Source organism: Aquarana catesbeiana, linkage group LG01 (assembly GCF_042186555.1).
Source record: "Aquarana catesbeiana isolate 2022-GZ linkage group LG01, ASM4218655v1, whole genome shotgun sequence".
NCBI classification, from domain to species: Eukaryota; Metazoa; Chordata; class Amphibia; order Anura; family Ranidae; genus Aquarana; species Aquarana catesbeiana.
In genome coordinates this window covers 501,190,447-501,217,697 of record NC_133324.1, presented here as the reverse complement: position 1 = coordinate 501,217,697, position 27,251 = coordinate 501,190,447, and the positions used below count along the sequence as shown (strand labels likewise).

At 41.5% G+C, this 27,251-nt stretch overlaps 1 protein-coding gene across 2 annotated transcripts in view; it reads left to right on the top strand.

Moving 5' to 3' along the window:
- The window catches only part of CPAMD8 (C3 and PZP like alpha-2-macroglobulin domain containing 8), a 424,223-nt gene that overhangs the window by 290,308 nt on the left and 106,664 nt on the right, over window positions 1–27,251 (top strand). For both annotated transcript variants that reach the window (XM_073592930.1, XM_073592923.1), the window contains exons 33-36: window positions 11,807–11,962; window positions 13,287–13,349; window positions 17,527–17,720; window positions 23,209–23,296. In XM_073592930.1, coding sequence (XP_073449031.1) covers window positions 11,807–11,962; window positions 13,287–13,349; window positions 17,527–17,720; window positions 23,209–23,296 — 501 coding nt within the window. The remainder of the gene's footprint in view (window positions 1–11,806; window positions 11,963–13,286; window positions 13,350–17,526; window positions 17,721–23,208; window positions 23,297–27,251) is intronic.

The window sequence follows — 27,251 nt, the reverse complement described above, 5'->3', positions numbered from 1 at the left end:
GCAGATACAAACCCACAAGCACAAACTGAACGGCAGAAAACGATCTGAAAGCCACGAGTCTGAAAAAGCGCGAATCGTCTCTCACCAAACTTTTACTAACACGAGATTAGCAAAAGGAGCCCAAAGGGTGCCGCGCTTGGTTCTGAACCGGCCTTTTCTAGTCTCGTCGTACGTGGTGTACGTGACCGCGTGGTTGTCGATCGGAAATTCCGACAACTTTGTGCGACCGTGTGTAGGCAAAACAAGTTTGAGCCAACATCCGTCGGAAAAAATCCTAGGATTTTGTTGTCGGAATGTCCGAACAAAGTCCGACCGTGTGTACGCCCTATAAGTCCTCGAGAGCAGCCCTCATCCTTGGAAAATTTGCTCTCTTAAAGTTAAGTGTTTTTACCTTTTCCTGTATTTGTTTTTGCTTACAGCTAACATTGGTTTGAGATTACCAGGTCCAGCAGAGCGTCATTTCCAGTCAGGGCCTCAAACTGGACCATAAAATTGTCTTATAATAGGATTATAAATGTTTGCCCTTTAACTGAGCTGAGCTGAGTCTCTACCTCCTCATTAACACTGGGAGGTCTATAACAAACTCCAATGATAACCTTTGTAGTACGCACACCCATGTACAGTTCCACCCATAATGCTTGAGACTTATCATGCTCTCCATGAACTAGGTCCTCTTTCACACTCACTTTGAGATCACTTCTCACATAGAGAGAGACACCACCACCCCTCCGTTTTACCCTGTCTTTCCGAAAGAGAGCATAGCCAGGAATATTAATAGCCCAGTCATGAGAAAAATGAAGCCAAGATTTAGCAATACCAATTAGATCATAGTTCTCCTCGTGCACCAGAACTTCCAACTCACCTATTTTGATTTTGATTGTCACATTTTGCAAACGGATGTTGCATATTTTTTAGTTTAGTACAAATAGCACAATTTCCAATAGTTGTTTGTAACATAGGAACCTTCATATCATCTGCCATAGTCCTCCCTCCATCTTTCCCCATTCCACCCATCAATAGGGGCTGACCCCTGTTTGACCTGTCTGCCCCATTATAATCTAATTCACCCTCCCCCCACAATCCTAGTTTAAATACTTCTCCAGCCTTCCCATAGACCTCTCCCCCAGTACAGTAGACCACCTTCCATTCAGGTGCAAACAATCTTTAGCATGTAGGTTGCACCCCAATGAAAAGTCAGCCCAGTGCTCTAAAAAACCAAATCCCTCCTTCTTACACCAGGTCTTTAGCCATGCATTCAGCTCTCTAATCTCCCTCTGCATTTCCTGTATTGCGCATGGCACAGGCAATATGTCAGAGAATATCACCTTGGAGTTCCTTTACACTTTAGCCCCGGAAAGATTTACCCCAGGCCATTTTTTGCGATACGGCACTGCGTTATTTTAACTGACAATTGCGTAGTCGTGCAACGTTGTACCCAAACAAAATTCATGTCCTATTTTTCCCACAAATAAAGCTTTTTTTTTTGTGGTATTTGATCACCTCTGCGTTTTTTATTTTTTGTGCTATAAAGAAAAAAACAAACAACAATTTTGAAAAAAAACTATTTTTTACTTTCTGCTATAAAACATATCCAATAAAAATATGTAAAAAATCTAATTTCTTCATCAGTTTAGGTTAATTTGTATTCTGCTACATATTTTTGGTCCTAATGAACCAATCCCAATGAGCGCATATTGATTGGTTTGCGCCAAAAGTTATTGCGTCTACAAACTATGGGATAGATTTAAAGGCTTTGTTTTTACTAGTAATGATGGCGATCAGCGATTTTTAGTGGGACTGCAACATTGCGGCAGACAAATTGGACACTTTTTAGGGACCAGTGACACCAATACCGTGATCAGTGCTAAAAAAAAATGCACTGACACTGTATACATGACACTGGCAGGGAAGGGGTTAACATCAGGGGCAGTCAAAGGGTTAAATGTGTTCCCTATGTGTGCTTTCTAACTGTGTGGGGGATGCTGACACTAGACAAAGAGAGAGATCGGTGTCCCTGATTAGTAGGAATCACAGATCTCTCTCTTCCTCTGTGACAGAACGACGAAACTATACGAGAATTTGATCCTGAGGGTCTCTGCCACATCACAAAAACAAACTTGTAGAAAGAGAAGAATGCCCCCAGGGATGATATGGGTAGGGAACCAACAAAGGATCGTGAAAAAATAATACAAGGTATATAAAAAAAGTATACATTTTATTCAAAATACAAAAAAATTTAATATAAACATCTAAAAACAGTGATAGAAACATGACCACAAATGTAAACATACAGCTACTAGATGCTGCAGCAGACACTGGCTCTGAGGACCACAGGTCAGATGAGAGACAAGGTTACTGCAAACTACCCTACATGTTTCGGAAAACAAAAAAAAGATTGATTTCTTTTTATGATAAATGTACTTCCTTCTTCAGGGGTTGAAGTAGAGCGTGCTGTTACATTTCTATCAAGAAAGATATATGTATAAGTGTATGAGTGATTACAAATTACAAAGCATAATAAATTTGCTTATTTTAAATTGAAAATCAGATATACAAACAAAATATATAAGTCAGTACTTACAAATCAAACTGTTCCTCTACAAAAAGATGATACACAGCAAAAGTGCAGGTAGATGGGTTCCCACGTCCAGGGGTCCTCTTGGTGATTGATTGCAAACAAGGGGAGGCCCCTATCATAGAGAAAATCTCATTGCCCTTTTCCCCAAGGTACGGTAGATAAGGTGCAGGGCAGATGAAGGTCTGTTGGGGATCTAAGATGGAACCACACACCACAAGAAGGAGGACGCGGCAAATCAGAGCTCACAGGAACCACCCGTATGGGTATGGAGGGTACAGATCTATCAGGACAAAAGGACAAAATATATATATAATAAATGTATGCTGAGAGCATATATGTATATCTTAAAACGCTACTTGACTGCCAAGATTGAATAAATAATGAGAAGACAGATAAGCAAAGAATCCTGCTACAAAGAAACAGGATCAATGCTAACATAAAACAAGTATAAAGGTCATGTAATATAGATTGAAAGGTGATCGGCATGAAAAAAACATCATAAGAGAAGAGGAAAGGAGGACAAAAAAAAGTGTGGTCTCTAACCTCTTTTATAAGCAAGTTTCCACGAGTCCATATCAGGGATGATCTCCTTGGCTCTGCAGCAAATATATGCTGCACAAGCCAGTGTTTAAATAGCCCCAGGATAGGAGTGGTATCAGGGGCGGCCAATCACAGCAGTTTAGAATGTAAGGTAACGGGGGTGTAGCCTGAAGATCTGTGTAGCCTGTAAAGGCTTAACCACACACCTGTGTAAAAACTACACCTGTGTGTGGAAGCCGTCCAATCCTGGTTCCTCGGCTGATGCGGCACCCGGCATCACCGCTTCACCTGACGCGATGACGTCAGACATCGACACAGGCCGCTGACACTGAGGGTAGGCGGCAACTGTGGGAAGAGATGGAAAAAACAAAAAAGAAAGGCCAGTGCGCAGGCGCAGAAGAGAAAGGCTATTTATATAGGCAGACCACTGTTCTGTCATTCCCCCGAATAATCGCGGGTGGCCGGTGGCCATCGTGGCCGCCGGACCCGCTGATTGGCTCACGCTGTGTCCAATCACAGTGGGAGCAGGTCGCCGGCGGTGCACACGCCCCAGACCAGGCAGTGCGAACAGCGTACAGGCACGTTGTTTCGCGCAGCCGGGCCGCCCTGCCGCAGTGGGCGGTCCGGAACTGGTTAAAGAAATTTTTTTTAAAAAGACCTAAAACTTTGTTTTGCAGACAAAACTGTAATACAATATTATGCATGACAGAGTCCCTTGTCATAGGCAGGTAGCTTGATACAAGCTACCTGCACTTGCTGTCACTTATGCTGGCTGTACACAAACAAATTTTCCTTCGAAAATTTTAATTTAAAGAACGTTTGCTTGATTTTCTAATCATTAGTGGAGTCAAATCATTGTTTGTTTTTGACCACAGTGATGGCGAAATTCAAAGAGCGTAATAGAAATCTTTTCTTGGTTGAACAAATTTTCAGACAGTGTATGTGGTTTTCATTCAGAAATGTCATTCATTCTAAAATTGAATGCTAAAAGCTAGTGAAATTTTCAAGCGACATTTGTCCATTCATTGACTGCACAAAGAATTTTTGTACGAATATTCACCTTAAAAAAATCAATACATGTATGGCCACCTGTCATGATAGTACAAACAAAAATGAGTCCTTTGTAGTACAAAAACAACAGATAATCACTATTATAAGCGGTTAATTTATGCTGTGAAACAGTGAAAGTAATAATAAAAAATATATATATGTATATATATATATATATATATATATATATATATATATATATATATATATATACTGTATATATTGTAGCAGGGCAGTACCCTGCCAGGGTCCTGGTCTAGTAAACCACCAATACACTAATTGGTCAGCTGTGTTCTGAGCTTTAAGTAATGACCAGACCAAGGTTCTGGGCTCACACTTCAAGGTGGCTCCACCCGGCAGACAGGAGGTCTGGCCTAGGAGGTCAGGAGGAGGGAGCCAGTGTAGCACGAGCCTACTTGCTGTCAGCACTGAGTTGCTGAGTGTCTGGTCTGTGGGAGACAGACCACGGCCTAAAGTGTAAGGCCTGAAGCAGGAGAGCTGCATTTATTAGCCAGGAGGGCTGAATATTGTTTATTTGTGAATGAGGACTGAAAACGCTGAATACCCCTGTGAGGGAAGCTACTGTGTTTATTTTTGAACTTTTCCTTTCCTTTTCAATAAAAGTGGGCTGCCATGCCCTTAAAAACGCAGTCTGGAGTGGCATGTTACTGATAATCGCATGCACCACTAGAGTCTAGTCACCCCGGAATCTTACAATATATATACACTATATTGCCAAACATTTTGGGACGCCAGCCTTTACACGCACATGAACTTTATTGGCATCCCAATCTTAATCCGTAGGGTTCAATATTAAGTTGGCCCACCCTTTGCAGCTATAACAGCTTCAACTCTTCTAGGAAGGCTGTCTACAAGGCTTAGGAGTGTATCTATGGGAATGCTTGACCATTCTTTCAGAAGCGCATTTGTGAGGTCAGGCACTCATGTGGAAGAGAAGGCCTGGCTCAGAGTCTCCGCTCTAATTCATCCCAATGGTGTTCTATTAGGTTGAGGTTAGGACTCTGTGCAGACCAGTCAAATTCCTCCAGCCCAAACTCGCCCTTCCATGTCTTTATGGACCTTGCCTTGTGCACTGGTGCGCAGTCATGTTTGAACAGGAAGAGGGGCCATTCCCAAACTGTTCTCACGAAGTTGGGAACATGAAATTGTTCAAAATGTTTTGGTACGCTGACGCCTTAAAGCGTAACTCCACTTTTGTTGAGAAAAAAACATTCCCCTCTGGGTGATCAATGTACATTGCAAGGATTATAGCAAACTTTGTTGCAGATTCCTACCTTTTGTTATTCTGAAGAAATCCATGTGTGTTTCTCTGTGCCTCTGTTTTGAGTAGGTGTAATGGGAGTGGTTTCATATTTAACTGTCAGGTGTGGAGCTACTGGGCACTAATGAGGAAATCCGCTGGGCCTGCATCCCTTTAGACGTGTTCCTATTGAAAGTATCTCTCAAAAAATTACATTTTTGTTGCAAGGGATGCCTGAAATCTGACTTGTATCTTAGGCAGACTTTTGGGAAAATTGGTGAGTCAATCACGCAAGCAGGAAATTATGTTTCTGGGGAGTGGTCAGTACACATTCTGTGTACAGAAAACTCCAAGTAGCCACGTATTCTCAGAAAATTACATTGGCTGCAGATTAAAAAGATAAGGTAATTTTAAATAATACTCAATTATAAAATGATTAGTGTCGCAATTATATGCGCTATATTATTTTTTCTTTATTTGCTATTTTTTTTCCCCACGAAAGTGGAGTTACCCTTTAACCACTTACCAACCTGGCCAATTCTGACACTTCGCTCCTACATGTAAAAATCATAATTTTTTTGCTAGAAATTACACAGAACCCCCAAACATTATATATGTTTTTTTTTAGCAGAGACCCTAGAGAATACAATGGCGGCCATTGCAACTTTTTATCTCGCACGGTATTTCAAACGCGTTTTAAAAAAAAAAAAAAAAAACAGTTTCATGCTTTAAAATAAAACAAAACAGTGAAGTTAGCCCACTTTTTTTGCATAATGTGAAAGATGAAGTTGCACCGAGTAAATAGAAACCTAACATGTCACGCTTCAAAATTGCACACGCTCGTGGAATGGCGCCAAACTTCGGTACTTAAAAATCCCCATAGGCGCTGCTTTAAAAAAAATTTACTGGTTACATGTTTTGAGTTACAGAGGTCTAGGGCTAGAATTATTGCTCTCGCTCTAACGTTTGCGGCGACACCTCACATGTGTGGTTTTCATATGTGGGCAGGACTTATGTTTGCATTTGCTTCTGCGTGCGAGCACACGGGGACAGGGGCACTTTAATTTTTTTTTTTTTATTATTATTGTTAATTTTACTTAAAAAATTTTAATTTGACACTTTAAAAAAAAAAAAAAATTTTGATCACTTATATTCCTATTACAAGGAATGTAAACATCCCTTGTAATAGGACTATGGCATGATGGGACCTCTTTACAGTGAGATATGGGGTCAATAAGACCTAATCTCACCTCTAGGCTGGGAAGCCTAAAATAAATAAAAAAAAAAAAACGATCACGGCTTCCCAGCCAAGGTGGCGCGTTTTTTTTTTTAATGCAGAGGCCGGGCGTGACGTCATACATCGCACCCGACCTCTGACGATCATAGAGACTCCGGCGACCATCTGGTCCGCCGTGAATCACTATGGTGGACATACGGGGCCGGCGGATCCGTTCTCCGACTCACCGATCTCAGCGGTGAGTCAGTAGAAGCACCGGAGGGCGGCGGGGGGGGGAACGTCCCCTCTCACTGCCCGTAAGAACGATCAAGCAGCTGACTCACCGCTATGATCATTCTTATAGTGTAGGGAATCGCCGGCTGAAAATGGAAATATCTGAATGATGCCTCTAGCTACAGGCATCATTCAGATATACCCCCACAAACCCAGGACGTCCTAGGACGTCCCACGGTCGGCAAGTGGTTAAGAATTATCTTCACTGGAACTAAGGGGCCAAGCCAAACCCATGAAAAATAACTCCACACCATAATCCCTCCTCCACCAAATGATTTGGAGGGGTGGACCAAAACTTTTGGCAATATAGTGTGGATGAGCAAGTTTGAGGTGGAGGAACTTGACTATTTCAAGATGTCTGTCAGAGTCTTGACCTCAACCCAATAGAACACCTTTGGGATGAATTAGAGAGGAGACTGCGACCCAGGACTTCTTGTCCAACATCAGTGCCTGACCTCACAAATGCACTTCTGGAAGAATGGTCAAACAATCCCATAGACACACTCCTAAACCTTGTGGACAGCCTTCCCAGAAGAGTTGAAGCTGCAAAGGGTGGGCCCACTCAGTATTGAGCCTTACGGACTAAGACTGGGATGCCATTAAAGTTCATGTGCGTGTAAAGGCAGGCATCCCAATACTTTTGGTAATATAGTGTATGTATACAGTGCCTTGAAAAAGTATTCATACCACTTGAAATTGTCCACATTTTGTCATGTTACAACCAAAAACGTAAAGGTATTTTATGTGATAGACCAACACAAAGTGGCACATAATTGTGAACTGGAAAGAAAATGATAAATGGTTTTCAAACTTTTTTTACAAATAAATATGTGAAAGTGTGGTGTGCATTTGTATTTAGCCTCCTTTACTCCGATACCCCTAACTAAAATCTAGTGGAACCAATTGCCTTCAGAAGTCACCTAATTAGTAAATAGAGTCCACCTGTGTGTAATTTAATCTCAGTATAAATACAGCTGTTCTGTGAAGCCCTCGGAGGTTTGTTAGAGAACCTTAGTGAACAAACAGCATAATAAAGGCCAAGGAACACACCAGACCGGCCAGGGATAAAGTTGTGGAGAAGTTTAAAGCAGGGTTAGGTTATAAAAAAATATTTCAAGCTTTGAACATCTCACAAAACACTGTTCAATCCATCCTCCGAAAATGGAAAGAGTATGGCACAACTGCAAACCTCCTAAGACATTGCCACCTAAACTGATGGGCTGGGCAAGGAGAACATTAATCAGAGAAGCAGCCAAAAGGCCCATGGTAACTCTAGAGGAGCTGCAGAGGTCCACAGCTCAGGTGGAAGAATCTGTCCACAACAGACTATTAGTTGTGAACTCCACAAATCTGGCCTTTATGGAAGAGTGGCAAGAAGAAAGCAATTGTTAAAAGAAAGCCATAAGAAGTCCTGTTTGCAGTTTGCAAGAAGCCATTTGGGGGACACAGCAAACATGTGGAAAAAGGTGCTCTGGTCAGATGAGGCCAAAATGTAACTTTTTGGCCTAAAAGCAAAATGCAATGTGCGACGAAAAACTAACACTGCACATCACCCTGAATGCAACATGTTGTGGGGATGCTTTTCTTCAGCAGGGACAGGGAAGCGGGTCAGAGTTGATGGGAAGATGGATGGAGCCAAATACAGGGCAATCTTAGAAGAAAACCTGAAGCCCCATACACACTACTCAATTTTCTGCAGATTTTTTTCTTCAGATTTACCAAAGCCATGTAGTCCTGATTGCATACAAATTGAAACTCTTAAGGTTTGACCTCATATTATATGGTTTTGGTAAATCTGAAGACAAAAATCTGCAGAAAATCTAATAGTGTGTATGGGGCCTAAAGGCCCATACACACGGTCAGAAAAACTGAAGATAAATTTAGTCCGATGACTGATCTGACGATTTCCTGATCATTAGTATGCTGCTTTTGACAGCCGATTACGAATTTTCGGCAGACAAAAGCCTTGTACACACGGTCAGATTATTGGACGAATTTTCATCAGTTTTTTGTTTGATACTAGTCTCAAATGGAAAGTGAAGAGAGTACTCACCATCAGAAGATTTTTTGATGATAGAATTGAACGTCAGAAGTGACATAATGTGTTGAATTGTTTTGTATGTGTTCTTTCATTTCTGAGCATGCCTAGTCTTGCTTTTCAGATTTTTTTTGTCAGAAACCCATACTTATGAAAAGAAAATCGGACGTTGTGGTCACATCAGGCAAAAATTTTCAAGCCTGCACATCCAGTTTTTGTCTGCCGAAAAATTGGCTGTCAAAAGCAGCATACTAATCGTCAGAAAATTGGCAGATAGTTCATCGGACAAGGTTTATCTTCAGATTTTCTGACCATGTGTACGGGCCTTAAAACTGGATGTGCAGGCTTGAATTTTTTTTTTCTGATATGACCACAACGTCCGATTTTCTTCTCATTAGTACAGTTTTCTGACAAAAAAAAAATCTGAAGAGCAAGACTAGGCATGCTCAGTAATGAAAGAACACATACAAAACAATTCAACACATTACGTCACTTCTGACGTTGAATTCTGTCATCAGAAAATTTTCTGATGGTGAGTACCCTCTTCACTTTTGATTTGAGACTAGCATCAAACAAAAAACTGATGAAAATTCATCCAATAATCTGACCGTGTGTACAAGGCTTTGGAGTCTGCTAAAGACTGGAGACTGGGGCAGAGGTTCACCTTCCAGCAGGACAGCAACCCTAAACATACAGCCAGAGCTTGAATCAAAGCATATTCATGTATTAGAATGGCCCAGTCAAAGTCCAGACCTAAATTCAATTGAGAATCTGTGGCAAGACTTGAAAATTGCTGTTCACAGATGCTCTCCATCCAATCTGAGAGAGCTTGAGTTATTTTGCAAAGAAGAATGGGCAAAAATGTCACTCTCTAGATGTGCAAAGCTGGTAGAGACATCCCCAAAAAGACTTGCAGCTGTAATTGCAGTGAAAGGTGGTTTTACTAACTATTGACTTGGGGCTGAACACAAATGCACGCCACACTTTTCACATATTTATTTGTAAAAAATTTTGGGAAAAAAATTTATAATTTTCCCTCCCCTTCACTATTATGTATCAATTTGTGTTGGTCTATCACATAAAATCCCGATAAAATACATTTACGTCTTTGGTTGTAACATGACAAAATGTGGAAAATTTCCTCCTCACGGCCGCTGTCTTCTTCATCTCTGCCGGTTACCCTCTAAAAAGCAAAAAAAAGCCGGTCTTGTCCTGAAGCTATCTTTTTCCATTGTGATGTTCCCGCTGTCCGGCATCTCTTATATGGGCCTGGGGTGTGGCCATTCAATGACATCGCCTGGAGAGCCCGTCCCTTGTGGCCTCATGTGAGGTCACAAGGGGCGGGCTCCCTGGGCGACGTCATTGGATGGCCACACCCCATGCATATAAGACCGCCGTTTTTTAGCGGGTTACCAGCGGCGGTGAAGAAGACCGTAGCGGCGAGGAGGAAGAAGAAGACGGCGTGGCGAGGAAGAAGAAGATGACGGCAGCAAGGAAGAAGACAGCTCCACAGGAGAAGAAGGCACCAGGAGATGACGGAACCGGGAGATGGCAGCACCGGGAAAGGACAGCTCTGGGGGAAGATGGCTCCGGCTTCTTATTTAATAAAGGACTTGACCATTTACCGGCTCTTATAGTTTGTTAACATTTCACAGTTCTTTTTGGCGAATGGGTACGATGTACGATGTATCATTCACATAGGAGGGGGCGGGATCTGAGGGCCCCCTTGTTTTTGGGGGCTTCCAGATTCTGATAAGCCCCCCCCACAGACCCCGACAACCACCAGCCAGGGTTGTCGGGAAGAGGCCCTTGTCCTCAGGGGGCCCCACCTTTCACATGTTGAGGGCATGCGGCCTGGTATGGTTCAGGAGGGGGTGAGGCACTCTGACTCGTCCCCTCTCTTTCGGTCTGGTATAGACCTGAGGGGGAGCCCCACGCCGTTTTTATTTTGGAAATGTTTGTTTTTTCTGCCCTTTTTTTTTTAGCTTTCAGCAGGGAAGCCCGCTGACAGCTGATGACTCATTGGTTGTTAAGGACACGGCGGCTGGCTTCCTGGCCCCCTCCTTAGCAACCAGCTATATACAGTGTGTTTACAGTGCGTTTAAAGAGAAAAAAAGAAAATGTAAAATGCATAAAAACTGCATGCAAAAACGCACTGCAAAATGCAGCCACATAGATGTGAGCCTAAACTTATCCAACATCCAATACCACCAGGAAGGCATCTGATCGGTCCTAAATTCATTCTACAGCTGGACAATGACCCTGAACATACAGCTAAAGTCATAAAACCCTATATTCAGCAAAAGGAAAAAACAAGGATTCCTGGAAGAGTTGGAATGGCCCCCACAGAGCTCTAATCTCAACATCAGCGAGTCTGTCTGGGATTACATGTATTGACAGAAACAATTGAGACAGCCCAAATGTATAGAAAACTGTTTTCTTTTCCTAAATATTTGCAACAACCTACCTGCCACATTCCTCAAACTTTCCAAGTATACCAAGGAGAACTAATTCTGTTTAAAAGGCAAAGGGTGGACACCGCAGGCATTGATTTGATCTACATTTTTTCTGTTTATGCACTTTGTAAGTTGTTGAAAATTAAAACTATTCATTGCTCTATTTTTGAAAGCATTCTCACTTCACAGTAATTATTCATAAGTGCCTAAAACTTTTGTCCAGTACTGTATGCAAATAAGAAAATCAGATGATAGAGCACAGAAAGTACGATCCCTTGCTTCCAGCTGCTTTTTATTTAAACAACTGATCATTTTAAACATTGTTGAAGAAAGAAACTGTGAAATTATACACATAACATTGCTTTCTACCTAGGACACATGTGTGGCCCTTCAAGCTTTGGCAGAATATGCAATTCTCTCCTATATTGGTGGTGTGAACCTCACAATATCATTGGCATCAACCAACTTGGACTATCAGGAGACCTTTGAACTGCACAGGTTGAACAAGAAGATCCTACAGAAAGCTGTGGTAGGTTCAAAGCAGATGGCAATACCCATTTGTTACTATGCTAATGTAGCGGTACCCCCCTAGGGGCTGCTAAGTGTTGTGGCCACCTGTCACCCTGCCCAGCCCGGCATTCACCTCTCAGACACTCCAAGACATAAAACAGTCCATGTGCTTTGTTTTTATGTTTTATTGAGGGGTTTGAACTTGGATGGCTAAATGAAGTATGGGCTGCCCAATGGAATTTTGCAGAACTTGCTTGGGACAACTATATACACTCTGGTATATACACTTCATTTCTCCTCCTGCACATCGCTTCCTCTCTTATCTTCACTCGTTTCTCCTCTTGCGCATCGCTTCCTCTCTAATCTTCACTCCTTTCTCCTCCTGCACATCGCTTCCTCTCTAATCTTCAGGCACAGCTAGCACAAAGTGGTTAGGCCTGACACTGGCTCAGCCAGGCCTTAGCAATTGCCTTTTGCAGGCAGGGACCATGGGTCCCTATAGTGTAGCAAAGTTGAAAGTCTCTGGTGCTAGCTGCTCTACATGCGGCTACTGAGCCCAGTAACCCATCTTCAGGCCCTGCCAGCCTTCCTGGCTGCAGCTGCCTTTCTCCACTGACCATGACATCACAGTCCACAACACTGATTCTGCACCCATCCCAGACTGCATTCTCCCAGTTATCTCAAGCGTGCCTCCCCAGTCCTCTCAGACCTGTGCATGTCACTCACCAGCCCACCTGGCTGTGACCAGTTGTTCTTTTCCATGAAAGGCTTGCCCGGCAGTGCTCTCCCCTGCTGTTCTCTCTTGCTCCTCTTATGCCTCCTGTCCAGAACACCCCTGTGGCTTTTACGAGGGTCCCGTCCGCTCCCCTTAGGGAGCTCCCTCAAGGCCCTGATAGATAGCACTCCAGCTCCAGCTCTTCCACCCGAACAACTCCTCCCCAGCTGGGCTGACCCTATGTATTTAAGGAGGCCTGCCCCCTGCCAATCCAGGTTGGAGATTGGTCAGGGCTCCCTAAAACACCCCAGGCAGCTCCACCTCTCCTCACTTTCCAGCAAGCTCTAGAAAGAAGAGGAAGGTCTCAGTGATGCTGCCTGTGAGTCACCAGCTGCTACCCTGAGCCACTCCCAGGCCAGATGAGATCAAAAGCCAGCCAGGCCTGCCTAAATTTACCTATCCTACCAAATCCTATCTCTAGCAATTACCTACATAGAGGGTGCTACACTAAGATAAGGCTGCTCAATAAAGGGGTGGGGACATCATAGTAATTAAGATTGCCTGTCTGACATTTTTTAAGTTGTATTACTCATATTCTTATAAATTAAACAGCTTTGTATGTTTGCAGATTCCTACTATCCCGACTGGGTTGTTTGTCAGCGCAAAAGGAGAAGGTTGCTGCTTAATGCAGGTGGGATAAGAAAATAAAATGATTTAATTGGAAAGAAGGTCTTTGTTTAACTGTGAAGTCAATGTCCAATTTAATTGTATCTGCCTATCTTTTAGGGCCAGTGTATCCGTTAAATAGTAAATGCATGTTATATGTTGAATACAAAAAAAACCCTGATCATTTAAATGCCTATTAAAATGATACTGTGCATAGAGGTATTCTCAATGTTAATGTCCCTATATGATGCCATGTATCATGTACACCTATGATCTGATTTCATATAATTAACAACACCTCACACATTTATTTATTTATTTCACACACATTCAGTTCATACATAAAATACACAGTAAATATAGATTAACTACATGTGTGCAATATATTGACACATACTGAGTAATTTTATTTGCATGATAATGAGCCAATATGTATAAAATTTCTGCACGTATATTCTATCTTTGCTGAGTTTTGTTTGCAACAGAATGAATCATTCTCAAATGTAATGTTAAATACTAACATATTAGGAATACAGTATGTTGTCAGTACATATGGTAATGGGCCCTAATGCTCCTTTTTGAATTCCGTACACAAGGTCACATTTCACATCGCACTTCAGTAATGAGACTACAGTATATTTGCCCAACTCCAGATTGGTGAAAGTGATGTATATACTTTAACGGTATTTCTTGGGGAGTACTGAACCACATGGAGCACTGCCCCCTTGGGGGTTGCTTGATAATGTATGTTCTGTGCAGCCTTGACTCTCTGAACTTTCCAGCCTGCCTGATACTCTAGGTTCAGACATGTTGTGCATACCTTTAAATAACACACTGACACAATGCAGCCTGTTTTCAGCTCTCTCAGATTTACTTAATCAAGAGAAGAGGTTTATAGAAGTGTAAATCAGCCAAGCCCTAGATAAACACCTAAGACTTATTTGAGGTAAACTCTTAGAACAGTTAAATGACAATTAGCGATAACAGATAAATTATACCAATATACAAGGTAACAGACAATATGCAAATGCTTTCCTTAAAATGTCATTAGTTACTGTAAATAATAATACTGCTTAAAGGGAAAACCTGGGGAAGCCTATAATACCTTTTAATCTTAATGAGAGATAAAGCAGTATAAGTACCAGAGACGTGTCCTCTTAAAGAGCAATAAGAGACAGTGTTAAGATTTCAAGGCCTTGCAGTTTTCTTCGCTGGCAGTTGGAGCTCAGGGAGGCAAAGAATCCCTAAATATGGCAAAGTGATCAGCAATCAGTGCAGGAAACTGTTCTGACTAGTGACAAATCCTCTAGACAATCCAAGTCTAAGGTGTCTGTATACAGTGTTCAGTTGGCTTGCAACTGCATTTTGGGCATGTGCCCTCTCACCAATCCTGATGACCTTTACAGATTATTTGATAAACAATCCAAGTCGATTCTTCATATTGTGAGCGGGTTGGGATGACTGTCAATCTGCTGATTCGGTGGGTCATCCAACGCCAATGCTATCAGCGATGCTGCTGGGTTACCCCTGGTGTAGCAAGCGACGTCCGTCCCGCCTGGGCTGGAACCGCGGATGCCATGAGTCATGTGATAGGCTACAATCCTCCAACACAGTGGTGGACGGGTGCACACCTGATGGATCCTAGGAAGCAAGAGAGCATGGGCCTGGTCGGCAGATCCCCTTAAAGTCTCTCCCATAATTTTCCCCTGGAGCGGATGGCTTGCTGGGAATTATAGTTCAGGGACAGTTCGACAGTTCAGTGATGGCGGCTCAGGTGACTACAGTTCCCACAATGCTCTCCTCTAGGCTCAGAAATATGATGCATGCAATCTGAGCCCAGCATTAGGGGCATACAGAGACAGTCTGGGAAAATGGAGGACAAGCCTGCAGTATCAGATAGCTGTAGTCCGCTCCCGACTACACACAATTCGGAGTATAGATGTTGTTAACTTCATGTCAAATTATATAAATTCTGCTAGACCATAAACCTGGCCATACATGGACTGAAATTCTGCTAGACCAGCTTCTGTCAAAAAGTCCTGCTGGAAAACCAGCATTTGATCAGTACACGCAGCCAATGGAGATCAGTTTGTTCTGACTGCGGGGAAATCTTGCTGTCAGATTACAAAGACACAGCGGGGAGGATTTCCCCATTGACCTCAAATGTGTAAATGGCCAAATCAGCTCAGTTTTTTTCATTAGCCAGCTTGGTGAACAACAAAAACTGAGTAATGTATGGCCAGCCTAACAACACATGGTTGTCAGTAAATTTTGTTCCGCTAAAATATAGCTACTGTACGTCAGTGTATAACTAGTTTTGAACACACCCATATAATATTACTGCTTATTTGTATGTCATATAACTGTTTTTTATATTTTATACGCTCATTAATTGTGTAATATTGGTAGTATTACTCTCTAGCATCTTATTTTCTATTCTGAATGCAGTATTGTGTGTGGCGCGGCTGTTGAATGCCAGATATAGTATGAAGAATTTTGTAAGTGGTGTTTAGCCCCTGTGCATGAGACTGGTATTTAGGTGCGGGCAGAAATCACAGGCGCACATCCAGCCCCACTGTAGGCAGCCTGTAAAAACTTTGTTGCAGCTGCAGGATGTACCAGGTGCTCCTAACGTTTACTGCCACACACAATACTGTGCCCGCGGATGAATGCTTGGACGCAAACTGCTTGCATTCTGGACATTTGTCCCTGGGCACATACTGAACTAAACATTAGTAGCACTTGGTGCACTGTCCAGCAGCTGTCAGCCTCTCATAGACTTTTACAGGCTGCAGACAGTGGGGCTGGATGATGCGCCTGTGCCTTCTGCCCACACCTAAATGCCAGAGTTTCATGCACTGGGGCCAAACACACAGTGTGCATGAGGCCTCAGGGTCACATACACATTGCAATTTTACCATACAATCTTTGTACAACAAACCTTAGACTTACCAAAACTATGCACACCTTTGCACAACATACAGTAGTTTTGGATGATCTAAAGGTGATTGTACGATCAGAATGTAATGTGCGTGGTGAGCATGACACTCTGAGCACTAAATATATTGTTGAGTTATAGCAGAGATGCTTACTGGTTCACTATGTTGGTTTCTGAGCTAGCATGTCATGAAATAATTGTTATCAAAGTGCAAACAGAATTGAAAATAAGGGACAGTGGGTTATTGCAAAATAGTTGTCTTATTTCTGGATAGCACACTTTACAGTTGGTGATTATAAAAGACATTATTTTCAAATGTGCAAAAAAATAAACTTATGGACTTTACTTGCACTGAAGGGGATCACAGAAATATGCATATAAAAGTATACAACACTCTATTACAAATATAAAAAAATACATAGGGCTCAAACCCTTAAAAACATAGTACAACACATCATGTAATGACATGTTTTACTGCTGGATATAAATGGGCACTCACACTAATGAAAAGTATATTGATCCTTATTTATGTATCAGTTGAAGTAATATATAGTGTGGCCATAAGTAGTCATGAGTTAATGTGTTTCTCTTTTGCGCTTCCTCGGGATGCATGAGATTTCAGCAGTAAAGAGAAAAAAGTAAAAACATATATAATTATCCATGTACATACAGTGCCTTGAAAAAGTAATCATACCCCTTGACATTTTCCACATTTTGTCATGTTACAACCAAAAACGTAAATGCATTTTATTGGGATTTTATGTGATAGACCAACACAAAGTGGCACATTGAGAGACGAGGGAAATGATCCCTGGTGCCACACATCCACACAGGTAGTGCAATGGTAGGGGAAACAACCTCAGCCTAGGCTCCCGCCAGGCCACGTCCAACAGGTTTCGCTCCGCCCCCAGAGCTTAGTCATGGGGTGGCAGCCATATACATATAAAATACTTCTGTATCTTGCACCAAATATAACATTAACCTTTTTCAGTTTTGTTTAAAATGCTTCCTCCTTGATTTGTATTCATAATATAATGTGTTATGAATCCAAGTAGCTGTCCGATGCTGCATGCTAGTTCTAAGGCAGTAACATTACACTTTACTGCCCTGAAATTAGCTTTCTTAGCCTATTTTATGACAGTGGTAGCCCCTACCAGAAAGGTATATCACACTAACAGATTTCCTTTAAAAATAATCATCAAAGGTAAAGTTGAATTCCTCTCAAATCCTGTACTTGTCCATGAATCACCTTGTTTCTCCCCAGATCGATGTCCACTACAATGTTCCTGACCCAGTGGCAAAACCAGCCTTCCAGCTTCTAGTCAATCTTAAAGAGCCAAGGGCAGAAAGGAATCGACGACAGACTGGACTCAGAGAGAGAGCTCTTCCTGACGATGATGATCCAGGATCCCACCAGGACCATCAGGAATATAAAGTGATACTGGAAGCTTGCACAAGGTGTGAATCCTCTTTTGTTTTAGCTTTTATTTTAGCTTTGGGTGGAGTGGTTTAGGATTTGATTCCTACTGTTGCTGCTATTGCTGTTCATAACTCCAGGTTCCTTTCAGTAGTATATGCTCCTCATATCCCCATGCAGAAGCAGGGTATTAACCCTTCTTTTACATCAACCATAATAGTTTGTCACAGTAGTTTGCGAATATATGGAGAATCCATGCTTCTAGTTATAGTATAGCACTCATTGCCTCATACATAGCACTTTACATAGCACTTTACATGTTATACAGTCCCTGCCCTCAAGGAGCTAATAATCTATGCTAATCTATCAGCATGTCTTTGGAGTGTCTACAAGACATTACACTTGCTTGGCCCAGACTTATTTTTTTCAGGGCAGTTTGTAAGACAAAGATACATACACTGCCTGTGTGTTTGTACACACACTCTGCTCCTGTGTCTGTATTTCTCCTGGGGAGGGAGCACTGGTTTGCTAGTCAACTGACTGGCTTCCTTATGTCGGAAAACAACCACCTGACAAATTAATCTGACCATACATGGTAGATTTTTGTTTGAATGGTCATACTAAATGCAAAAAAAATCTCATCAGTAGATTTGATAATGCCATCAGAGACTAGATCAGTGGTCTCCAAACGCGGCCCTTTGCTTGCCGTTATCCGGCCCTTGGGGAACTATTCCTCCCACTGATGTAGGGCACTATAACAATAATTCCTGCACTGACATCAATAATTGAGGACTTTTAATTACACTGACACCAACGATGGGGCACTATTCTTTTTACTGACATCAATGATTGGGCACTTTATCCTCCCACTGACACCAAGGATGGGACACTATTTCTCCCACTGACACCGATGGTAGGGCATTATTCCTCCCACTGACACCAAAGATTGGGCACTATTATTCCCACTGATACCAATGAGGGGACACTAATAATTTCCCTAATACCAAAGGGACATTGACTGTGGTTTGGTCCCCCTAAAGCCTGTAGCACAGTAAACCAGCCCTTTGTTTAGAAAGTTTGGAGACCCCTGGACTAGATGAATGGAAAATGGAAAAGTTATTCAAAATTTTGCCTGTTTTTTTTACATTTCATTTTGAAATACATTTTAGAACTCTGTACATTACACACAAAACAACTGCAGTTTGTAAATTACACTACTGTGTAAAAGTTTTAGGCAGGTGTGAAAAAATGCTGTAAAGTTAATGAACAGAAGAGAAATCCAAATCAAATCAATATTTGGTGTTACCAACCTTTGCCTTCAAAACAGCATCAATTCTTCAGTTTTAGTTACACTTGCACACAACTTTTGAAGGAACTTGGCAGGTAGGTTATTCCAAACATCTCAGAGAACTAACCACAGATCTTCTGTTGATGTAGACTGCCTCAAATCATTATGTTTCTTCAGGTAATCCCAGACAGACTCAATGATGTTGAGAGCAGGGCTTTGCGGGGGCCAAACGATTACTTCCAGGACTCCTCGTTCTTCTTTATGCTTAAGATAGTTCTTAAAGACATTGTATGTTTGGGTTTGTTGTCCTGCTGCAGAATAAATTAAGGGCCAATCACGTGCCTCCCTGATGGTATGGCATGATGGATAAGTATCTGCCTATATTTCTCAGCATTGAGGACACCATTGAATCTTCCAATCTCCAACTCCATTTGCAGAAATGCAGCTTACAACCTGCAAGAAACCTCCACCGTGCTTCACTGTTGCCTGCAGACACTCATTATTGTACTGCTTTCCAGTTTTTCAAAGAACAAACTGCCTTTCCACAGCCAAATATTTCAAATTTTGACTCATCAGTCCAGAGCACCTGCTGCCATTTTTCTGCACCCCAGTTTCTATGTTTTCATGCATAATTGAGTCGCTTAACCTTGTCTCCACATCAAAGTTATGGCTTTTTGTCCACAATTCTTCCATGAAGACCACTTCTGGCCAGACTTCTCCGGACAGTAGATTGGTGTACCTGGGTCCCTCTGTTTTCCACCAGTTCTGTGCTGATGGCACCGCTAGTTATCTTCTGATGTCGAAGGGAAGTAAGCATGATGTGTCTTTCATCTGCTGCATTAAGTTTCCTTGGTCGACCACTGAGTCTACGGTCCTCAAGGTTGCCCGTTTCTTTGTGCTTCTTCAAAAGAGCTTGAGCAGCATATCTTGAAACCCCAGCCTGCTTTGAAATCTTTGCCTGGGGGAGACCTTGTTGATGCAATATGACTACCTTGTGTCTTGTTGTTGTGCTCAGTCTTGCCATAGTGTATGACCTGTGACATGAAACTGTCTTCCACAACCTCACCTTAGTAGCAAAATGTGGCTGTTCCCAGTTTTAAGCCTCCTACACAGCTGCTTCGGTTTTAGTTATAGACTGTGTTTGAACTTACATATGAAATTGATGATCATTAACACCTGCTTGATATAACTGGTTTATCATGCACCTGACTCTAATCCTACAAAATCCCTGACTTTGTGCAAGTGTACAAAGTGTGCAAGTGTAAAAATTGATGTTGGTTTGAAGCCAAAGGGTAGTCATACCAAATATTGATTTAATTTAGATTTTTCTTCTGTTCGCTCACTTTGCATTTTGAAAATTGATAGAAATAAACAATTAAAAAATATATTTTTGAAAGCATTCTTACTTACAGCATTTCTTCACACCTGCCTAAAACGCTTACACAGTACTATACATACTTACAATCTCTGCACTCTGTACGCAGGCATACGTTTTACACCTTTCCTACTGTAAGCTCAATTTTGCCACATCCATTCTTTTCCTCTGGGGTATTACTTGGTTCCTGTCAGGTAGGCTGCACAGGGCCACGTGATTTCTAATGGGAGCCCTGACTTTAATATGCCATCTAATTGGAACTAGAAACATGACAGCTGGATCATGCAGGCCATTAGAAGCAGCAATATTATTCTATCCTTCTAGGTCACCAAAATAATATTTTTTCCCCTTTCTTCCTTTGCTGTAACACTACTGCTTTTTTAATTAATTTGTTCTGGAAAATTGTAGATGGAGGAATGTAGTGCATACTGATAATTTAAACTTTCTCAGAAAAACAGATGAGGTACATTTTTTATTTAAAGGAATTGTGCAATAACAAGCTAGCTGTCATTCTGCTTTAAACGATTTTCTGTTTTTCACCTCATCATTGGAAGATGGGTATTTCCAGAGAAATCCAGCATTTTGTTTTGTCTAAATTAGTGGTTGAGAAAAAGTTATAAAAACACGAAGGTAATAACTACAGTGTTTATACACCATTCATCTTAATTAGTACCCCTAAATGCTAAATATTAAAGTGGTTCTAAAGCCTCTCTTTTTTTTGTTTGTTTTTTTACCTTAATGCATTCCCTGAATTAAGTTAAAAAAACACCCCACTAACTACCCCCCCCCCTTTAAACACTTACCTGAGCTTGTCAGGGATCCAGCGATTTGCCCAGCTGCAGTATTAGGGCTTATTCCCATGGGTGCAAGGTATACCTATATGGAGAGCCATGTTTATCTGCTCAGTAGGCCCAGACAGGAGTTATAGGGTGCTTTATAGTAAACTTGTGGCCTTTGTCTTTTATAGTAATTTGCTGAGCAGGCCTGTTCGGATCCTGGTCTGAACCTACTTGAGCTATCTCGTGAGAAAGCTGAGTCCCACCACTAGATATCTATTGATGAAAAGGCCACAGGTTCACCTTAAGGCTCCATTAACATTTGTACGACTTGTCATGTGACTTTGGACACATAAAGTCACATGACAAGTGGCAGCCCATGTATTTCAGTGGAAGCTGTTCAAATCTATGCGACTTAAAGTTGCAGTGCCTTTAAAAGGTTCCTACAGTACTTTGATGCAGCTTCCATCAATGCGACAGTTGTGCAAAAGTCAACAGGCAAAGTCACATCCAAGACATACCCATCCAAAGTTGCATCAAAGTCGCAATGTAAAGTTGAAATGCAAGTCGCACGACTTTGGAGTCGCACAAATGAAATGTTCGATGACAGGCTGTTGGCGGAAAATCCGACCGTGTGTATGCTCCATTGGACAATTGTTGGAATTTCCGCGGACAAATGTTGGCTAACAGGTTTTAAAATTTTCCGTGGACAAATGTCTGTTGTCAGATTTTCCGAGCGTGTGTACACAAGTCTATCGGACAAAAGTCCAAAGTACAAACACGCATGCTCGGAAGCAAGGATGAGCTAGAAGCGGTCGGTCTTGTAAACTAGCGTTCGTAATGCAGAATTAACATTCGTGACGTGGCAAATTATGAAATCTCGAAATGCAGCGCACATTCTCTTCTTCTTTAATGGGATAATAATGAAGCTGCTTTGCTAGTGATAATGATGGAGTTATTACAAACAAATTTTCAAAGGCTTTTTTTTTTCTAGTGATATCAAGAATAATATTATTATGCTTTTTTTTTGGGCAAGTTACCACAACACCGTTATCCCGTAGTTTTTAAGAGCAAAGATACAACTATGTTGGTGTCCCTTGTCAATTTTACATTGTATTTTTTAAATGTAACTGCATACTCCCAAACTGTCATTTGAAGTAAAACACATAGCCAAGTATTATTCTACACAATTTTTGTAGTGCATTAAAAAAAGAAAACAAATAAATCTAGACATGCTATCTGCCAATAGAACTTAACTAAAAATGCATTCTATGCATCCAAAAATATAGAAAATATACCAAATCAAATCATTATTCAACCAAAAAAATAATGTCAAAGCAATAACTCCAAGGTCAATAATAAATAACACGTTATCTCCTCCGATTCCGCAACATGTCTGGTTGACGAACGGCCGTTCAGAAACGAACTGAAAAGCACAAATCAACACTCACCAAACTTCTACTAACACGAAATTAGCAGAAGGAGCCCGAAGGATGGTGCTAAAGAGCTGAAAAACAATGTAGTACGTCACTACGTTCATGATTGTTGGCCAACAATTGTGTGCCGTGTGTATGCAAGACAAGTTTGGGCCAACGCCCTTCGGACTTACGACCAGCTCTCCTCACCTGAACGACGCGCTGTACATCATTTCTATAGTACAGTACAGAATTTTCATTTGTGTTCTGTACTTATGCAAATTAAAACAATGTTATTGAGCTGGAGTTTTGTGTTTAGACCTTTTCTTCACAATACAGTACAGTGCAGTAGTTAAGAATGCTTAAAATATTGATTCATTGTAACTCCTCGTTTAACAGCCAATTTGTTTAACGACCTGATTGTTGGAACGGAACCTGGTCGTTAAGTGGGGAGCACCTGTACTAAAGCTGGCCAAAGACAGGTGGTTGGACATTTCGACTGCAGAAGAACTTTTAGGGCCTATTTACACTCTTCCATTATTTGCATTTCAAGTAAAAATCTCATCTTTCCTAGGAGCTGGGCACATGTTACCCTGCACTGCAGAACAAATTATTGTCTTACAGTAAGAATTGGACTAATCAATTGGACTTGATTTGTATGCTCTTTTTTTCCAGGTGGCTTCATTCTGGTGCTTCTAACATGGCTGTTCTTGAGCTTTCTTTGCTTTCAGGCTTTCGAGCAGACATTGAAAGTTTGGAACAGGTAATATAGATGAGTTGCATTCTGGAGTTTTGATTTTACTTACTGTAAATGGTTGCTGATTACCCCACTGGCTTTGCAGCAGTTGTTATTTATGTTGGTGCCCTGTAATCCTTTTTTTTATTATTATTTTTTTTTTTTAACACGCGTGCATCCTATTTACCATCTAATTCTTTTAAATGTTCTGAAATGCTGGTATTTGAAGAATTCAGTAAAGCATGTCCAGAGGGGGATAAATCATTCCTTAAAGTAGCCTTGACCATATTGTCAGAGAGTCTGTAGCTCCCCTGCTGGGTTAAAGGAATTTTATATGCATTTTAGGAGTAACAGGGTGACTGATCCGTTCTGGTGGGAGCTGTTTTTACAACTTCCTAGAGGGCTGAATGGCGTTAGACATCTGGACTTAATTGGTTCAGATAATGCCCTCCTTGGAAATCTCCTTTATGTGACCAGCTCGAAGAACATGGTTTGTTTAATTTGGATGTGAACAGTAATTGCCTGGTTTAACCACAGGAAACTAGACAGGGAAAATTAGCTTCAGTGGTTAAAGGGATGTTTGAAGTAAAATACGAGCTATTCCAAGAAGAGATATATATCTATATAACTGTGCACATGTAAATGTTAATAAAGGCTTCCAAAATATATAATTTGGGATGTTGGGATTATATTTGCAATATTTCATTATTTTTAGTTGACAATCATTTCAGATTTAAAAACCTACTGAGTTAAACCTGAACTCCATGCACATATAATGACAATAATATATATATTATATATATATAATAACACTCATTAGTGCAGTACAATATTTAACAAAATATAAAAAAATGTATATTTTAACTAATGTAAGTACCTGAATTTTACTTGATACCAGCCTCCTGTTTTCCCCTGTATAGCAACACTTAGACTATGAGGGTAAGTGTACAGCTATAGGAGGCAATCATATATGCTGTATGCACATGGGCTGACAAGGAACCTGTTGATAGCGGGAGAGGAATGATCTCTTGGGCTTTCTTCTCAGATAATAGGTAGAGGTTCTCCCCCAAAGTCACCCTTTTCACCGCCCCCTACACATCTATGAGCACTGTCCCTTGTCTCCACCCCCTACCACCTCCCAGTTCCACCCTTTTTAAAGAATACAGTGCCAAGTATCATTTTGTGGTGTTAAACTATTTTTATGGAATATGTTAATGATAACACAGAAGGTAGTAGAATAGATCCATTGCAGCCAGCAACAATAATTGCCCCCCCCCCCCCCCCAACGACAATAGATCCCCTACCAGCCTAAATATATCCACCCTATGAACAATATGTTTCTCAGCCTCAATAGATCCTACAGTAGTCAGCATTAATAGACCCCCCCACCTTCCCACATCAGTACATTCTCTGCAGCAACAATAACACCACTTGCCAGCACATACATTCAGTGCTGGTGGTGCCAGAACTGCGCACTGCCACTTTCCTGCTGCAAAAAAAAGCTGTGTGTGTGTATATATATATATATATACACATATATATATATATATATATATATATATATATATATATATATCAACTACATACAGTATTTAGCCATTTGCCTGGAGTTCAACCTTAGGCTGGGTTCACAATTAAAACGGATGTGGCTCACAGCAGGGGTCTGGTGCATCCCTGTTCACTGCTTCAGGGATGAATCAGGCCTGTATTTTTGCCTGAATTCAGACCTGAAACTGAGCCAAAGACGCACAGGACCCCTGTGCAAAGCTCCCTGGGGCTGCCCCGGAGATGTGTGAACTGGCTCCATTGAGAGAAGGTCACTCTCCTGTCATGCAAATTGGATGCAGGGAGGCGCTGGTGTAGTAAGGAGGGGTTTGGGTTCCTGGAGAACTGGGGCGAACCGTCAATCACCAGTTCTGTAGAAGGAACGGACTGCACCTAGATGAGGAGGGTACAGATCTGCTGGGAGTGAAGATGGCCGAAATGTTAGAGGGGCTTTTAAACTAGGCGACGAGGGGGGGGGTTCAGAGGTAGGGATAGTCAGAGGAACATATTCCAGAGGGTAGTATTGGGGACATTAGTGGTAGGTTGACTAAAGCACATAAACCCGAGGTAAGTATAGTAACAAGTCTTATTTGCAACCTCAGAACACTGCCAATGCCACAAGCCTGGCGGACAAGATGGGAGAACTAGAGATACTGTTGTAGGAGGAGGATTTAGATTTTGTGGAAATTTCAGAGACTTGATTCAACAGCTCTCATGATTGGCTGGCAACCATTCAAGGGTATTCCCTTTATTGCAGGGATAGAGAGGGTAAAAAGGGGGGGGGGGGGGGTATGCCTGTATATCAAGAATAATGTACAAGTGAATGTGAGAGATGATATCACTAGGGGAGCTAGGGAGGAGGTGGAATCCTTATGGGTAGAGCTCCAAAGGGATAAAACTAAGGGGAAAGTAATACTGGGAGTATGTTATAGCCCCCTAACCTGAGGGAGGAGGAGACAGACCTCCTATCACAATTTGGATTAGTGGCAAGGATGTAAGGTGTCATCGTAATGGGGGATCCTAATTATCCAGACATAGACTGGGCGGAAGGAAGCGCGCATTCGTCTAAGGCTTGCTAGTTCTTAAATGTCTTGCAAGACAATTTAATGGGTCAGATGGTAGACGCACCAACTAGAAACAAACTGTTACTAGACCTACTGATTACCAACAATACAGACCTGATCACGGATGTGGAAATAAGGGGTAGTTTAGGAAACAGCGATCACAGGTCATTTAGCTTCAGTATAAATCACACAAATAGGAAACATAAGGAGAACACAAAGACACTGAATTTCAAAAGAGCCAACTTACCTAAACTACGAACCTTGCTAGAAGATATAAATTGGGATAAAATATTAGAAACAAAGAACACAGAGGAGAGATGGGTTTGCTTTAAGAACATATTAAAAAAGGGCATTAGCCAGTGCATCCCATTGGGAAATAAATTTAAAAGGGCGAACAAAAGTCCTGGATGGCTTAACTCCAATGTAAAAATGCATATAAAAGCAAAGGAGAAGGCCTGTAAAAAATACAGGGCTGAGGGATCAGCATTCAGACTTTACAAAGAATGCAACAACAAATGATAAGGTGCAATTAGAGCGGCTAAGAGAACACAAAAGACACATAGCGGAGGAGAGCAAAAAGCATCCCAAGAAATTCTTTAAGTATATAAACAGTAAAAGAGGGAGGACAGACTATATTGGCCCCATAATGAATGAGGAAGGGAATCTGGTTACAAAGGATGGTGAGATGGCGAAGGTATTGAATTTGTTCTTCTCCTCAGTCTTCATGAGGGAATCTGGGGCCTTCAGTAACCAAAACTGCAGTGTTTATCCTCATGACACATCACAGGAAGCACCCTCATGGCTAACAGAGGACAGAATTAGAAATAGACTTGGAAAACTTAACATTAATAAGTCACCGGGACCAGATGACTTGCACCCGAGGGTCCGTAGGGAACTCAGTCAAGTAATTGCCAGACCATTGTTCCTAATTTTTACTGACTGTCTACTGACTGGAATGGTACCAGCTGATTGGAGAAAAGTCAATGTAGCACCAATATTTTAAAAAGGGCCAAAATACATCCCCGGGAATTACAGACCAGTTAGCCTAACATCAATAGTATGCAAGCTCTTGGAGGGGATGATAAAGGACTATATACAAGATTTTAGTAATGAAAACGGTATCATTAGCAGTAATCAGCATGGATTCATGAAGAAGCGTTCTTGCCAAACCAATCTATTAACCTTCTATGAGGAGGTGAGCTGCCATCTAGATAAGGGGAGGCCCGTAGACGTGGTGTATCTGGATTTTGCAAAAGCATTTGACACAGTTTCCCATAAAATTTACTGTACAAAGTAAGGGCCGTTGGCGTGGACCATAGGGTGAGTACATGGATTGAAAACTGGTTACAAAGGGTGAGTTCAGAGGGTAGTGA